The 17,537-nt window shown below is 36.3% G+C and overlaps 2 protein-coding genes across 2 annotated transcripts in view; one reads left to right on the top strand and one right to left on the bottom strand.

Annotated features, from left to right (window-relative positions):
* stk11ip (serine/threonine kinase 11 interacting protein) overlaps window positions 1–16,361 on the bottom strand; it is a 29,874-nt gene extending 13,513 nt beyond the window's left edge. The window contains exons 1-20 of the mRNA XM_073852276.1: window positions 16,226–16,361; window positions 15,733–15,800; window positions 15,217–15,419; window positions 14,858–14,932; window positions 14,659–14,754; window positions 14,440–14,547; window positions 14,286–14,357; window positions 13,745–13,874; window positions 12,735–12,838; window positions 12,451–12,540; window positions 12,049–12,090; window positions 10,290–10,460; window positions 10,057–10,138; window positions 7,763–8,209; window positions 4,760–4,962; window positions 4,562–4,672; window positions 2,668–2,836; window positions 1,480–1,634; window positions 1,080–1,386; window positions 533–633 (exon numbers count right to left, since the gene is read on the bottom strand). Coding sequence (XP_073708377.1) covers window positions 533–633; window positions 1,080–1,386; window positions 1,480–1,634; window positions 2,668–2,836; window positions 4,562–4,672; window positions 4,760–4,962; window positions 7,763–8,209; window positions 10,057–10,138; window positions 10,290–10,460; window positions 12,049–12,090; window positions 12,451–12,540; window positions 12,735–12,838; window positions 13,745–13,874; window positions 14,286–14,357; window positions 14,440–14,547; window positions 14,659–14,754; window positions 14,858–14,932; window positions 15,217–15,419; window positions 15,733–15,799 — 2,733 coding nt within the window. The 5' untranslated portion in view covers window position 15,800; window positions 16,226–16,361. The remainder of the gene's footprint in view (window positions 1–532; window positions 634–1,079; window positions 1,387–1,479; window positions 1,635–2,667; window positions 2,837–4,561; window positions 4,673–4,759; window positions 4,963–7,762; window positions 8,210–10,056; window positions 10,139–10,289; window positions 10,461–12,048; window positions 12,091–12,450; window positions 12,541–12,734; window positions 12,839–13,744; window positions 13,875–14,285; window positions 14,358–14,439; window positions 14,548–14,658; window positions 14,755–14,857; window positions 14,933–15,216; window positions 15,420–15,732; window positions 15,801–16,225) is intronic.
* Window positions 16,362–17,079: 718 nt separating this feature from the next.
* The window catches only part of igfbp2a (insulin-like growth factor binding protein 2a), an 8,650-nt gene continuing 8,192 nt past the window's right edge, over window positions 17,080–17,537 (top strand). The window contains exon 1 of the mRNA XM_073852517.1: window positions 17,080–17,092. Coding sequence (XP_073708618.1) covers window positions 17,080–17,092 — 13 coding nt within the window. The remainder of the gene's footprint in view (window positions 17,093–17,537) is intronic.

Genomic DNA, 17,537 nt, shown 5'->3' with positions numbered 1-17,537 from the left:
AAACAATGAGTGACATATGTGCGACAGATCGCTTACGCACATGTTGTGAATGCGTAAACAATGAGCGACATATATGTGCGACAGATAGCTTACGCACGTGTTGTGAACGCGCTTAGGACAGCTGGACATAACGGTGGATAAGAGGTAAAAAAAAAAAAAATGATATAAATATTGTTCAGTTTCTTGCACAGACCGATCGTTTTGTGTTTTAACACCTCAATGTATTGTCACAAGCCACATGGTTTAATTTGGTTTTGTCTATGTTTTTTTGACTCTCAAATCTGTGGCTCCCATTGACTGTCATTATATGACTGACAGACTGCAATGGTTTGAGTTAAAAATTTTTGTTTGTGTTCTACTGAAGAAACAAAGTCACCTACATCTTGGATGCACTGGGATAAGAAGAAAAACATCAAATTTTAATTTTTGGGTGAACTATCTCTTTAAGTTTTGTCTAGGTAGAAATCCACTTAAAATGTGTCTCTATGTTTTGGTTAACATTATTGAGGGCATTGTATACAGGTTATCTAGCCTTTAAAAAGCAGCGAAGCTCTTCTTCTCCCTCAAACACTTCCACATCCAGAAACAGCTGAAGCCGATGGTCCACCATCTCTGACAGCAGGTCAAACTGAGCTGAAATGAAAATAATGTTTATGTTTAAAACCCTTAAAGGAATAAAAAAAAAAGTCCAAGCTAATATACCAAAACAACAGCAAAAAAACAAAACATAATCTGACACCAGTATACCTGTAATATCAATATCTGTAAAATTAGTTCACATAATTTATGGCCAGGAGGGCCTGCCAAACATTAGACTTCATTCTCTGGTACCAACTTAATGTGTGGCAGAAAACTTCCTCTCTCTATAATTCTATAATTTTGGTCATGTTTACAAAGCAATCAGTTTGGTCAATGAGTTTCAAGGCTACAGTATTTAACTGGCCTCCTAAAACAGGCCTGGGCCCAATAACTACAGCTTTTCTTTCCATTTTCAATCACAGTCTTCTTTAAACAAATTCTCATTACTGTCACCCTTTCTAACCACTCTACTGATGTTCATCTGAGAGCGGACCACCTACCATTGTTGGAGCCTTCTGTGTACTTTGGTGACTGTTGGTCCTGATGTTTTTGATAGCCGTTGTAGCAGGAACTTTCAGCCATCTTCTCCTTAAGCCCCTCTAAGCTACCCTGCACTTGTCCATCAGATGTGCTAAAGTTGATTAGTTGAGAGGTTCTCTGGTCAACCCATGTCTCATTCTGATTAGCCAAATAATTAGACAGGAAGCTAGGGGCTGTGTGGAAGTAAGCTGCGGCTCCCTCTGTGGAGGCCTCTGAATGTTGGAGGGGGCTGCCACTGGATAGCAAAGACTGTCCTGGGACCAACGCCTAGGAGAATTATGCAAATTAAGTGAGTAAAAAGAAAACATTACCATTAGACTGCCATGGAAATATTAAGTCAAAAAGAGCATAAACCCAGACCTCACTGCGCTTTGGTAGAACCGTGTTGTCCCTGTCATCAAAGGTAAAATGTCTGGCATCATTCTGTTCAAATGGTGTACTGGTGGAAGGAACTGATTGGACAGCCAACTGAACTACATGATCACTATTGCACTCTGAGCAGATGACAGTACAACCTTGAAAAAAATAATAACACAATAAAAAAATAATTAATAAATAGATATATATGGATATACACCCCTATCCTGAGATATTAAAGACCACCTAATACAGTTTAGGTGTTCAAATGGCAGCAGAAAAGAAAATCAAAGAGACGCACAAATGCCATTCAAGGTAACACTCACCACAGGACAGAGTGTTTAACATACTCTTTCCTTCAGATTTATTTTAAGGACGTTAATGCTCTTAAAATAAACACCTTCACTGATCTCTGCCCCATGCAGAACCAACTATGTGTTTGGCCCAGATGATCCACAGGACACCAAGCAAACAGACTGAAAGCAGCTGAACAAATGTCCCAGAACCTCCGGTTTGCGTGTCAAAGCACGTTTTAAAACTATGCAGCGTTGCAGAGGAGGATGAATTGTGTATATAAAACCAGTCATTAAAAAGAAAATGGCCTGCAGGATGTAACAGTGGAGAAATAACAAACGTAAAACTCTATTAAGTGGGTTACACTGAAAATAGGCCGTATGATAAAATTATTGGCTGCCTGATGGAAGTCCCAGGATAAAAAAGCTCTCACACCCCGCACTTGGCAATCATTCTGTATTCATGAAATTCTTTTGGTGGCGCATTTTATCCAGGTTCTCTCATGCTCCAACACGACAACCATCCACTCATGGTAAGCCTGATTCATCTTTTCCGATTAACTTTATCTTGTGCTGAAAGCTGTGATAAAAAAAAGATCAGGAGCAAAAAAAAAATGCCGCCATGCTAATAACCAGTATCAATCAACTAGTGTAGTCTCAACTATTATGGCACAATAGAATACTGTGCTTAATTGCAATGAGGTGGAGGCATCCAGAGTCATGCTAGATAGAATGATTCTAATTGCCATAATACTTATGATAAGTGTGTTGAGAAGTGCATGTGTTTGTACCACTCCCTAAAATGTTCTCGCAGGAGTGTATGCCCGCCTATGCTTCCAGGGCCTTGCTCATGACAGAAAAATTATAATCTTTTTGATTGTTATGGACATATTCTTACGATCATTTCTTAGCTCATCCAGGTGGCTCAGACTGCTGTCGGATTCAGTGGCTGGCTGGCAGAACTCAGTCTGACACTTTAGACACTGTAGCCAAACTGTCTCTGGCCTCTCCTCATCCACCTGCTGCTTGTTTTCCTCCACAATTCTTGAGAGAACCTCCACTAATACCTGAGTCAGAATTTGAAACTCAATTAGGTAACAATATGTTGCTTTAAATTTTAAAGTTCCAACAAAGAGTAAACAAACAATTAAACAAATTTGAACAAAGTAAACATTGAAAAAATTGTTGTCAGATGTACATTGCTACATTGCTAAATGCAACTTTTTCAAACACTGCAAAGGCTCAAGTTGCATAGGTTGTAAAATAGCCAGTCACTTTGCTTGTAATTAGTGGTGCACCGATCAGGAATTTTGAGGTTGATTCTGATCACTAATTATTTACTAGAATTTCTTTCTAATATCATTACACTACAAATGTCATACTTAATTCCTACAAGCAAAAACTATTTTTGATATCTGTAATTATTGATATCTGTAATTGAATTTTCAGAATTCTTAAATTATGTCATACCTTTACAAGCAGATTTAAATTTTTATTAACAACTCATATTTTTACTAGTAAAAATGATCATTCTTTCTGTCAGAAATTGAATTTATTAGGGCTGCCCCCTAATAGTCGACTAACCTTTAGTCAACATGAAGAGCCTTAGTCTATCAAAAAATTATTAGTCACAGAAAAAATAATTCACAGAAAGTGGCTAAGTCACGTAGTCCATGACAGACAGATTATTAACAGCTAGTATGTGTGGCAACATCTGAAACATGTAAGTAGTAGCATAATTACATGGTCCGCACTTTAATCTAGAAAAATGTGCGTTATTAAAGTGTTTGTGCGGAGTGTGGAAACTAAATAGTAACACACTCACTTGGAGGTTCCATTTAACTTCTTTCTTCCATCTTCTATCTTTCATACAGATAAGAGTAATACATCTTTCAAATTTGTAAAAGGTCTACTTTCATTTGTGTGTACTCACAATAGCAACAAAACTAAAAAAATAGGACGCTTTCTGCCGTCTAGGTCAGGATTCCTCAAATCTTACCCTGGAGGTCCAATGCGCTGCAGAGTTTAGCTCCAACCCTGATCAAACTCACCTTCCTGTGATTGTCAAACGATCCTGAAGACCTTGATTAGCATTCTCAGGTGTGTTTGATTAGGGTTAGAGCTAAACTCTGCAGCGCATTGGACCTCCAGGGTAAGATTTGAGGATCCCTGGTCTTGGTCTTTGTGAACTTAAGCACATCAAAAAACAAAAAAAGGAACTAAAACACTGTGCTTGCCTTACAGGTACAAAAATATATATATCTACAGAAAGCAAAATGTCTACTTTTAAATCAACCAATTCAAATCTGAAAACAAATATTTTCAGATCATGTAATCCAGATGAAATGTGTACATCCACTGTGGAGATGACGAGTCAGTGTCTCAGATTTCATCACTGCAGCCGAAAATACAGAAAACACCAATTTATCATTGAATTATGATGATATTAAGGCAGTGTTTTTGCTGTGTTTTTATCTGACGCATTTATAGTCATTACTTCTGCGACACTGTGGCAAGCTTTATGTGTGCACCTGAGCGCTGATGGGCTATAGGTAATTAAAGGCTTATTATTATGAATTATATGGTTTAATAATATAAACGAGCAATTAGTCAACTAATCGCTTCAAATGAAAGAAGACGATCAGAAAAATCTTTAGTCGAGGGCAGCCCTAGAATTTATACTAAAGATCAGTGGACCGTTCCACCCCTACATGTAACATCTGTTGTCATTTTAGGATTACATCTTAAAGTTGATTATGCCTGACTGTCTAATGATGAATAATCCACCTGACCTGCAATGCCTCCTGTGGCTTGTCATCCAACATTATGTAACATCGTTTACGTCTTTCACGACTAATGTACCGGAAGTGGAGCTCCAAGGCTGGATACGTCCTCTCCAACTTCTATCAAATTTAAAGAGAGAGTGTGAAACTGAAACTAAGCTGCTCCATTATCTTATAGATCCTTATGAACAGAAAATGTCATCTGACCTCTACTGTGCAGGTGGCCTCAGTGGTCACAACATCTTGCAGACTGTCTAGTTCCACTCGTGTTTTAACACACCCCTGGTGCATGTCTACCTCCAGCAGGTGACCCTGACGCACTCGTAGGAAAAGCGGTTCAGAGGCCCTTTTCCGATCTCTCTCCACATCCTCTAAAAGCAGCCCCACCAGCATCGGTCTGCACAGGTCCACTGTTAAACAAAGTGCAATAGTGAGAAACAGTTCTTGACACAAACTGGACAGGTTAGGTGAGACAACTGTTTTCAACAGTGATAATTAAAAGCAATGTTATTTAAGCACCAAATCAGCATACACTATTAGAATGATTGCTGAAGGAACATGTGACACTTAAGACTGGTGTAATGGCTGCTGAAAGTTCAGCTTTGCCAAAGGAATAAATTATACTTTAAAATATATTAAAATAGAAAACAGATATTTTAAATTAAAATAATATTTTTACAAATATTACGATTTACTGTATTTTTGATCAAATTAATGCATGCTCGATGAGCGTAAGTGACTTCTTTCAAAACCATTAAGTATCTTGCCAATAGGCTTGGGCGGTAATACGGTATTATGGTATACCGCGGGATCTAAAAATAGCAACGGTATCAGTTTCAATACCGTTATACCGTCATAAAAAACAATGCACATACTGTATAGGAGACAAGGATTAAATCTTAAATATAATTTATTTAATGCCTAAAAGTGCGTATGCGCGGATGGCGGTTATATCCGCGAGCGCTGCTGATAATCCGTGGGTCGGGTAATAAAAAAAATGCATTCTGATTATTTGCGGGTGGATAAGATAAATCATTGATGCTAATATTAACTGCATTTTCTAAAACATGAACGTGCTTTATGTACTTTTTCATCAGGCAGACGATTTCATTTGTGTGTAGTTTTTGCTGACAGAAACGGTGACATTCCCTATAAAGTTTGAAGGGAGTTATGCCTGTGCTAATGCTATTGAGCTCGGTAATGCAGTGGACGGCTTTGCGCTTACCCACTTCTCTGATGCGCATCATTCGGTAGTGTCCTGCATTATCCAAAATCATGACAGCCCACCACATGAATAGCTAATTCAATCGTATGTTAATAAATTGAAATATTCCCTAAAAACACCCAGTAAAGACAGTGATGTGGTCAGGACCGTGGCGGATTCTTTTAAAATAGATTTGACGATTGTGCCTGATGCGCTCACGCTCGCGCCCGCTCTACAGATGCTGCCCGTTCATTCATACGCAAGAGCATGTCAGGCTAGGCGCGCAGTGGTGTAATAATAATAGGGTTGGGTCGATAGATGATGCCATCGTCCATCGCCGGAGACCGATAGACATCACGATGCTGAGCCGGCATCTCGATCCTCCGCCCCGCCCCGTCCCCGCAGCAGCAGCAACCCGCTCACGTAAACACACACTTAATCACACTATATAGCCAAATGATTTCAATTTCCGCATCTTTACTTATTTTATTATTATTATTATTATGAGGAAATAACAACAAGGAAGATGTTAGCGATCACAATACAAATTACAGTGAACTCTAAACGAATTACACAAAATAGTTCGTTTACATTAAATGAGGCATACAAAAACAGCAGAAAAAAACTAAATAATTTTAATTAAATTAGATTAAATAAACTACACCAAATATGCATTTTTTCATGGTTTTACCATAACGAAAGAGCTTGGAACAAAAAACAAGTTTAAATATGAAGATTTCTGGACAAGTTTAAATATGAAGATTTCTGGACATTTTTGCTCAAGAGAATATATTTTTTTCCATCAAAATACGAACGTACAGTACAAAGCCTAGCATACATTATAAATAACAGTTTATCATTGAAATAAATTGGGAATATGGAAACACTTGGATTTGTGCCGAATTACAGAGGCACGTGAATCCAACGCCTGCTATTTTTAGTTTCGCTGTGTTTTGGTTTCTTAACTTTATATATTTTGTTTCATTCCTGTTCTGTTCTGAATACCGTTACATTTAAATGATTCGTTCTGGAGTCAGGGTAACTAGCTTATAGCTATGTTTATAGTGTTTATAATGTTAATACATAATAATATTTCGTTTGATTTGGTATTATTTCTGATATTAGGCTACTTTCTTTCTAAACATTCTGCTGCTCATTAAATGCGTTTGGAGAGAGTGGGTTAAGCAGTAAGCAATCAATGAGAGCGATTTTGAACTTAAAGCTGATTAAGTTGATTGAAAATATGTTAAGGACCAACACAGCCTCCAAATACATCTACATAAACCTGCGCTTGCTCTGTCTCCTGCACGCACGCACTGTCACGATCTAATGCACTTGTTAATGCCGGATCTTTAAAAACAAATTCCGGAACGCAAAAATCGGCAGGCTGCAATTGATTAATTCGTTATGAATTAATTATTTCCATCCATTTCATCATGCAAAACTAAGATTTACAACAAGTGTAATATGACAATCGGGTGCGGTTATCTAAATCAGAAAAAAAATATAGGTGTGGGTGGGTGGCAAGCGGATTTATTTGCGGATTCGGGTGATGATTGAGCCCATGGTGGTTGTCATCATGTGACAGCGGAGGGGAAAGAGGATAAACTATGGTCGCAAGTTTCAGTAGTGTTTGGTACTCAGTTTCTGAACAGTTTAGGCACAAGCCAACAGTTTGGTGACGCTGTCTGAGCCTTACGTCATATTTTTTTTAATTATTCACGGTAATACCGTATACCGCGGTAAAATAGGGAGGAGGTTTGACGGTATCAAAATTTGGATACCGCCCAAGCCTACTTGCCAACCTAAAACTTTCACATAGTAGTGTTAAAATAATATAAAAATAAAACTATCCAATGATATAATGTAAATAGAAAAACTGCACTACTACGAAAATAGCAGAAATACATTAGTGAAAACTGATAGTGGATGGTACAGTTTAAAAATGTCAGTACATAAAGTATACTTGTCAGTATTAATGTATCACTAGGAAGGAACAGACAGACCTCCTCTATCATCGTCTTCTTCCTCTGGTGGTGGTTTTGGGTCAGAGTAGGCCTCAGATGTAGTCTGAGTGTTTCCTAGACTCGTCTCAAGTGTAGATTCAGTGTTCGGGGGGCTGTGGCCTGTACACTGCAAAGTGGACTCTGTCTCAGGTTGCAGGTCTGTGCTCTCCATCTCTTCTTTCTCCTCTTCCTCTTTCAGTTCAGAGGACAGGAGCGGAGGGGGAAGCACTTCCAGACTGGCTGGAGGTATGTTTGTTTTAAGCAGGGGGGATAGGGGTGTAAAGTGGCCATTGGTGTTTACTTTAATGGTTACACTGTCCACTACTGGGAAAGCTGGGTTGACTGGAGTATCATCAAGATGATGCTGGTAGCGTAGCCAGTCCTCTCCTAACTGCTCTCGAAAACTGTCCATTCTCTCAATATCCTCCTTATGGGGGAGGACAATATCTAAAGAGAATCAAACATTTCACATGAGAAACGTAAAACATATGCCTAATAAACACAAAAGCTTGTTGATTCATTTTAAAATGTACAGTCAGGTCCATTTACATTTGGACACTTGACACAATTTTTATTATTTTAGTTGTTGACCAAAACATATTCAAGTTACAGTTATATGACGAATATGTGCACACTCCAAGCTTTAATTAAAGGGTATTTCTTATTAAAATTGGAGGAAAGGATAAGGAATTACAGCTCTTTAATATGTACATCCCCCCTTTTTCAAAGGACCATAAGTACTGTAATTGGACAGTTGACTAAAAAGCTGTTTCATGGAGAGTTGTGGGCTATTCCTTTATTTTTTTTTTCTACATCAGTTAAGCAAGTAAAAGGTCTGTTGATTCTAAGTGTGCCATTTGTATTTGGAAGCTGTTGCTCTGAACCCACATCATGCGGTCAAAGGAGCTCTGCATGCAAGTGAAAAAGACAATTGTTGTAGGCTTCAAAAACAAAAGAAATCCATCAGAAAGATGATCCTCTCCATTGTAAAGAGAAACCATTTCACAACATCCAGCCAAGTGATGAACACTCTTTAGGAGGAAGGTGTGTCACTGTCAAAGTCTACAATCAAGAGAAGACTTCACGAGAGCAAATACAGAAGATTCACCACAAGGTGAAAGCATTCTTTGGACGGCTGAAACTAAGATCAACCTGCACCAGAATGATGGGAAGAAAAAAGTATGGAGAAGGCTTGGAACAGCTTGTAAACCAAAGCATACAACATCATCTGTAAAACATGGTGGAGCAGTGTGATGGCATGAGCATGCATGGCTTCCAGTGGCACTGGATTATTGGTGTTTAGTGATAATGTGACACAGGACATAAGCAGCCAGATGAATTCTAAAGTGCATATACTCTCTGCTCAGATTGAGTCAAAAGGAGCAAAGGTGAATGGGCGGTGCTTCATTGTACAAATGGACAATGACCCAAAACATACAGCAAAAGCAACCCAGGAGTTTTTGAAGGTAAAAAAAGTGGAATAATCTGCAATGACAATCTCCTGATTTCAACCCAACTGAGCATGCACTTCACTTGCTGAAGACAAAACTAAAGGCAGAAAGACCCACAAACAAACAACAACTGTCAGCTGCAGTAAAGGCCTGGCAAAGCATCACAGGAGAAAGTCAAGTCTCTGGTGATGTCCATGAGTTCCAGACTTAAGGCAGTCATTGCCTGCAGAGGATTCTCAACAAAATATTAAAAATAAACATTTTATTTGTGATTATATTTATTTGTCCAATTACATTTGAGCCTCTAAAAATGAGAGGACTGTATATAAAAACAGTTTTAATTCCTAAACATTTTATGTTATATTTTTGTTTAACCCTTTGAATTAAAGCTTAAAAATCTGCACTTCAATTTTTGGACTGTTTTATTTTAAATCTATTCTGGTGGCATACAAAGCCAAAATTATGAAAGTTTGTCAGTGTCTAAATATATATGGACCTGACTGTAAACATGATCATTGGAAAGACAGTGAACTTTAAAATGCTTTGTGAAAAGTTAAAGGGATAGTTCACCCAAAAATTAATATTCGCAAAATCATTTGCTCACCATCATGTCATTCCAACCCTGTAAAGCTTTCTTCTGCTGAACACAAAAGTAGAAATAAAATGGTATGGCAAAAAAAACAAATCACTGAGAATTTGTTTTCAGAATATTTTCTGTTATGTTTGACAGAAAAAAAGTCATACAGTTTGGAATAACATGAGGGTGAGAAAATAGCAGAATTTTAATTTTGAGTGAACTATTCCTTTAAGGCTTGTTCAGAACTCAACTCATATGTTCAATACCTTGTAAAGCAGACTGCACTCTGACCTCATGGTCTGTGTCACTTGGCTCTGAGATACTGGCTCTCCTCACCTTCACCTTGTTCTGAAATTGGCAAGAATTTGCACTTCATGTCATGCATCAGATCTTACTTAAATTTTGATGGTAGCTTCACATTACCTCATCAACAATCATGTTCATTTAGCTTAACAGTGTACCACAAAAACTTTGGGGCAGATTTTAGACATCTACTTACTTTGTGTTTCCTCTTTCGAACTCGAGTCACTCCAGATATGCTTACAGTCACACTGTCAGTCATGTCCCCGCCTCCACTGGACACTTCCTGCCCTTCTTGGTCAGGTGCCAAAGAAACTTGTTGAGAAGTGTGGGACATCTGACCAACCAGCTGTCCAGATTTAGGTAAAACCTGTGTAAAAAAAAAAAAAAAAAAAAAATTATTTAATCTCACAAGAGCCACAGACCATATTTGTGTAATTTTGTTATTTTCTACCATTAAATATTAACATTAAATTAAATCTCGAAAACATAAAACAAAAGATTATATGGATTGGAACAATTTTTTCTTAACCTGGGTGATAGGGTTAAAGGTTGAGTTTGGCCAATACCAAAACTGGAATGGTCACAATTTTAACTCAAGTTAAATACTTATAATAAACATTTCTGATATGCATGTAACGTGGTTAAATATTTGTAGAAATTAAGCATATTTTTTGTTGTTTTTTTACTAGGTTTTTTACATTATTTACAATATCAGTTCTCTCTATTATTTACAACAGTTAATTACAATGAATTTAATATCTCATGAAAGTGTCAGAATTAGTGACACAGCTATATTAACATATCCATTTGTGCTAGATTTATTTTTTTTATGGTTTTTATGTTAGAAAGCATGTACCAAACCCAGGTCTATGCCTGCCTGCAAGCATTTAAAAACCAAAAAAAATGAGGCCAATATTGTGATTTTTTTTTTTTAAATATTTAGTATACTGTATGAACACTGGGTGTCACTATCACATGCAGTCACTGAAGCATTATTGACCTAAGTGAATGTCATCTTCAGTCTGTATCAGTGTTAAAAAAGTGTTCGGGAAAAAGGAAAGGGGAAAAAGACAGAGTCCAAAAACATGAGTATGTAAAAGAAACACATTCACAAAGCAAACTTAGGACTTTGCATGCAAAGCACCCACATTTGATTTTTGCTAAGTCTCGTGTCATGAGAGTGCTGATGCCATGGAAATCAAACAGTTTTTGCAAGGTGTTCAGAAATGAAAATGTTTCATTTTAACAGAAAGGATCTTGAGTTTCAATAATGACAACAATCCTGAAATAAATTAGCGATTTGTATCAATTCTACCATCCTTGATTTTAGATTTTAGATTTCACTGTTTTCAAGACTTTGTTGCCATTGAAGGACATGAAGCTGTTCTAAATCCTTCTATGTTGATGTAGGAAATAGTACAGAAAATGTGCAGCCGGAACTCATAGAACACAATGTTAATATATCATTAAGCAACTCTGACAAACAGGTATTCACACCTGTATGTGTCCCTTGCTTTTGGTTTTAAATGAGCTGTTTGTATTTTACTATAATAAAATACAGATTCCCTTAAAAATGTTTTCATATCAGTGGAAGATTAAAAAAATAACTCCACTGAAATATATTCTACTTATTAATATTTAAATCAGCTGCCACATCATTTATTAAACAATTGTGACTCATTGTTAAACGTGATTCATTTAATAATTTTTTCATCAGCTGTCATGTGGTTAAATATTAATTAAAAATAAATGCCACTGTGATTGTTGGGCCATGCCTGCAGCCATTTGAAGTTTAAAAAATACCTTTTGGTTAGTGGAAGTAAAGCACTTTGTTGCCCACTATTCTACTCTAAATTAAAAGCAGATTTGCCTCCCACAATACAGCATGAATCACACGAGAAACAAGGAGGGTGGAATGACCTGAGATGGCACATAAAGTGACATTTGATACCCACCAGCAGATCAGACTGGGACAGAGGGGTGCCATCCAGCAGGAGCTAAAATGCAAGCAGACATTAAAACGTCAGCTTACAACTCTAAAACATCTGCAGAACAGCAAGATTCCACAAGCAAACATCTCACTATTACGTTCACAAATGACCTCAGAAAAAAAGAAGGAACTGGCACCTCCCTCTGGTTGCTACAGTAAACATGAAAACAATCAATGATGTACCTGTATATTTACAGTAGATAAACTGTAGTTTCTTTAAAAATTCATTGTAGTAATTCAAAGCGTGCTTCAGATTTTTGGATGCTACGTCATATAAACTGATCATACTGTATATAGAACATTAACATGAGGACCAATTAAAATAACTTTGAAGATGTGCACTGTTTGCAAACAGAGAAATACTCACCCCTTGGAAAGCAGCACGTGGAGAGAGGTGGTGGATAGTTGATGTCCTGTGTGTCTTCTGAAAAAATAAAGGGTTTCCCTCCAAAGTTAACTGAAAAGAGATCAGAAAACAGTCAAGGTGTTATACAGAGCAAGACAAAAGAAAATCAGAGCTAAAACACCTGGTGTTCAAATGTGTCATAAAAATGCTGAGACTAAAATCTGGGATTGAGGACAATCACTTCCTGATAACTGAAAAAAGCAGTTTAAGCTAAGCATTACTTAGGCAAGATGGGTTTATCTTACTGTATTGAGATTATGAAGGAGGGACAGAGGCGCCAACTGAGAATGCTCCATAAGAAGGTTATAAGCCAAGTCAAGAGACTGAAGTGATGACAACTGCTCCACCCCTGCATTTAGGATAATACATTTAGATTATATGAACCTTTATTTTAGTAAACTAACTGTTTATTTAAACTAATAACAGTTTGTTAAATTTCAAAACACACATAATTGCATTACATATATGTGACCCTGGACCACAAAACCAGTCATAAGGTTAAATTTTAAATAAGGCTTTCTATTGATGTATGATTTGTTAGGATAGGACAATATTTGGCCGAGATACATCTATTTGAAAATCTGGAATCTGAGGGTGCAAAAAAATCAAAATACTGAGAAAATCACCTTTAAAGTTGTCCAAATTAAGTTCTTAACAATGCATATTACTAATCAAAAATTACATTTTTATATATTTATAGTAAGGATTTTACAAAAAATCTTCATGGAACGTGATCTTTACTTAATTTCCTAATGATTTTTGCCATAAAAGAAAAATCAATAATTTTGTACCCAATGTATTTTTGGCTATTGCTACAAACATACTCCAGCGACTTAAGACTGGTTTTGTGGTCCAGGGTCACATATAATCTTTTGCAATCAAGAGCTCTGACAAATTGTAGATGGTAGATACAAAAATGTATTAAAACATGCATTGAACAGAATATTAAGTACAATTTGAAATAATATACAATAAAGATTAGTTGTCAAATCATGTGCTTACAATGACATACCTCTCCTAATTTTTTTAAATTTTGGTTTTATTTCTTTTAAATTGTTCTAAAAAATTTCAAAAAGCCAAAAGATTTAAGGGTGACATAAAAACTCAGAACAAAATTATTAAAGAAATGTTCTGTAAATAAACCCAAGTGGTGAATAATAGGATAAGAATATGCATTTTCCAATGTACTTCATAGTGATGATATAGTCACAGTAATTCAGCACTGGAATAGAATCATGGAAAATGGAAAACTTACCATTGATAGTTTCCAGTTCATTGTTTCTAAGGATCAAGGTTGTAAGTTTGGCTTGGGCGCTGAGGCCCAGCACTGGTGCTCTCTGGAGGTTATTATACGCTAAATTCAGATGCTCCAGTTCAGTAAGAGGCTTGATGGAGACAGAAAAGGTTTGAATAAATTCATTTTGTCCTAACATTTAATATACCACAAATCTAGGGGTCCCCCTGACACATGCAACAGGGTCTTCCCCACTATTTGTGGCATCATGCATGAAAATTTGTATTGGGTGTGAAGACAGAAGTTCAAATAAATTCTCACCACTGTTATTTTGTCCAATTTAGCCCTTTTTAAAGACTTCCCATCTACCACCCTTACTGTGGTTGTTTAATATTTTGGCTAATTGACCAATAAGTTTATAACTTATTATCCTTTTTTCTTTTTTTTTTTTTCTTCACACACATTCACAGATTTTCCCTTAAAATCATGTAGAAATAAATGTGAAAAAAAAATCTGTTCTGATCATTAGCCAAAGATAAATAAATTAACAAGAGCAACCTACCATCAAAAATTCTGAACAATCTTGGATCTTGTTGTGGCTCAAGTCAAGCCACTTCAGGACATTTAGCAGACTCTAAAATAATTTAGAAAATTGTTACATGCAGATTCCAATATCTGTTACTCTATTTCACAAGTTTAAAACAGCAGATACTTACTAGCGACTCATCAAGACGGGAAATAGAATTGTAACTGAAATTAAGGGTATGAAGTTCTAACCAGGGTAAAGCTGAGCTGAGATCTCCTCCACACAGAGAGAGAAGCTCCTATTAAACACACACATAATAATATATAATAATAATACTTCGTATACTTCTGTATACAAACAAAATTAACTTTAAAGTCACTGTGGCAATGCTTTTTGGTGCAAAAATTACCTCAAGAGAGCTGACACCTTTTGAGCAAGTGAAGACTTCCAGCTGAGAATAGACTCCTCTAAGACCTTCGAGACAATGAGGAGGAATACGCTTGAGCTAAATAGAAAGACAATCAAACAAACACCAACATTTAGGACAATACGGTGGAATAAAGCAACAAGCATAACTGAATGAATTTGGTTAGTTTGTTCTGAAATACCTCTAAGTGTTTGAGGGACTTGAAAGGGAAGATTTTCACAACATACTGTAGTTTCACACCAGGTGGACTAACAAGCTGTTTTATAAACACAAATGATTAGATTATAGCTACAACAGCTCATTGGATTGGCAAAGTACGATGCATTTCAACGCAAATAAAAAACACACGATAATGATTAGTCAAGACACTTAGCTGAAGTTAGAAAATCACCTTAATCAAAGATGATATGCAATACAAAAATGTGATACTACAAATTATCATTGAAAATATTTTTTTCTCAGACTATCAAAATCAATCTGTACTCCTAACAAGTCTGTAATGTCATAGACAAATCAAAGCATCATCAGAACCTCCAGTACCTTGAGAGATACTGTCTTCTGCAGCATGTCAAAAAGAAACTGGACTTCCAGCAGGGAGGCAGTGTCTGCTGGGTGGGATGGCAGGGCCAGAAAACCATGCTGATGTGTTCGTGAGAGAAGGTGCCGCTCAAAGAGTTGTGTCAGGTGCTGTAAACATCCCACTTGCAGAGTGAGAGTACTGGAACCATCCAGTACAGAATCACCTATACAGAGACCAACAAGAACATAAGGCAATGCTTGCATGCTAAGCATCCTCAAACAAATGCAAAAACATTCTCAGATTTTTGCAGTAGTAAATATGGAGTGCACTCAGCATAAAGAAAACAGCATTTAATTCTCAACTTGCAGTGGAGTTGCATTCAACCCAAATCCAAACCTTGCAAAAATCTAGATGAGTAACTGTGGATAACTTCTTTTTTACTTTGTGCATTTTTTTCCAGGAACTGGGCCTGGTGAAACTGCTGAAATAAACTATATAATAACATAAATAATAACATTTCAATACTGATTCTATACCATTATTTCGCAGTAATGTGGCAAGTCTGTGTACAACCGTTGACTGACCAGCCTGAGTGGATGACATCCTAAAAAGGGTGAAACATATTATATTAACAGAAATATTCAAATAAAAATTCTAGCAAAAGGGCAAACATAACCTATTTATTATTGCTATAAAGACAGGATATTAAACAAAACAGGTTTGTAAAATTAGATGTAGCTGAAAAGTGGGTGGGTTTCCACAACCAAACATTCCTCGCACTGAATGTCATCTTTTGTTATTTCTGTAATATTTACAGCTATCTCAGCTACATAAATAAATTTTACTATTACAACAGATATGATAACAAAAATTCAGGCATCTAGACAAGCTTCGAATGTGTCAATTTTCAACCAGAATATACCAACACTGAAATTTTATTTCAATTTTGTTAACCGAAAACAGAACAACACTTGCAACTCTTCCTGACGCTTCAACAATAGTGTTGGTCAATATCTGCGCTAAACGTACCTTATGCTTTAAGAAATACGAAATACGTGACCCGTAGCCCACAAAAAACGTTATACTCGGGTTTGAACCGGTATTGGGATTCATGGCATTAGTTCAGTTCAATTCCCTTTCATATTTGTTGACATCCTGATAGCCGTCATATGATCTTGTTCCTTAAAGGTACGGCGGCTCGAAGAAGCCAAACAAGTGAATATTTAACTAAGCGCGCCCTCCCGCGTCTTTCATATGCACTATCAAACAAATAGAAAGAACTTGTATTTTGAAGGTGAGCTGTTTAATAGCCTGAGAATGTTAAATTAACTATCCCGTAAGACTTGAACTGTGATTATTTGTTTACTATTAATTATTTACATAAATCCGTTTCTGTGTTATTTTTTCCCTTACTGCTGGATTTCACAGTCAAAACTCTTATCTTATTGATATATATCTTGACATGTACATTTTTACAATAGCTTAAAGTGCCAACACAGCAAAATCTACTTGCCTTACCAACCTGATTGTGTAACAGCTGTTTTTATGGTAGACATGTAAAATGTGCAAATATGTTTGTTCTCTCCTGTCTCTCCTGTGTCCACAGTGACTAAACATCCACTTTGCTTTTCTGGGAAATCAAACACTAAACCTCAGGCAACAATATTCCAAAGTACACACTTTAGTAAGTATTTTAACATTTTCTTTTTAATATATAGTCACACATTTTTAAATATACACATGTTACCTTGAACCACAAAAACAGTCATAAGTAGCACAGGTATATTTGTAGCAATAGCCAACAATACAAAATTATGGGTCAAAATGATCGATTTTTCTTTTATGCCAAAAATCATTAGGATATTAAGTAAAGATCATGTACCATGAAGATCATTTGTAAGTGCCCTACCGTAAATATATCAAAAATAAATTTTTGATTAGTACTATGCATTGCTAAGATATTCATTTGGACAACTTTAAAGGTGATTTTCTCAATATTTCGATTTTTTTGTAGATCTCGGGCAAATATTGTCTTCTCAATCATAATCAATCTTATCAAACCATACATCAATAAAATAATTATTTAGCTTTCAGATGATGTATAATTTTTTTTTTCTTTTTTTTTGACCCTTATGACTGGTTTTGTGGTCCAGGGTCACATTTTTGAATATTATCTTCATTAAGATACTATTGATCAGATATACTGTATAAGACACAAACAAAATTCTCTGTGTTAGTCACATACAGTAAACCCCTGGGAACCTTTGGTAAACTGTCCAAACATTATCCTTTAACATTATCTATTATATATGACCTTTAATATATATAAATATATAACAAT

Source organism: Garra rufa, chromosome 12 (assembly GCF_049309525.1).
Source record: "Garra rufa chromosome 12, GarRuf1.0, whole genome shotgun sequence".
Lineage (NCBI taxonomy): Eukaryota > Metazoa > Chordata > Actinopteri > Cypriniformes > Cyprinidae > Garra > Garra rufa.
Note: the sequence above shows the minus strand (reverse complement) of the source record. Positions and strands in the feature narration are given on the sequence as shown.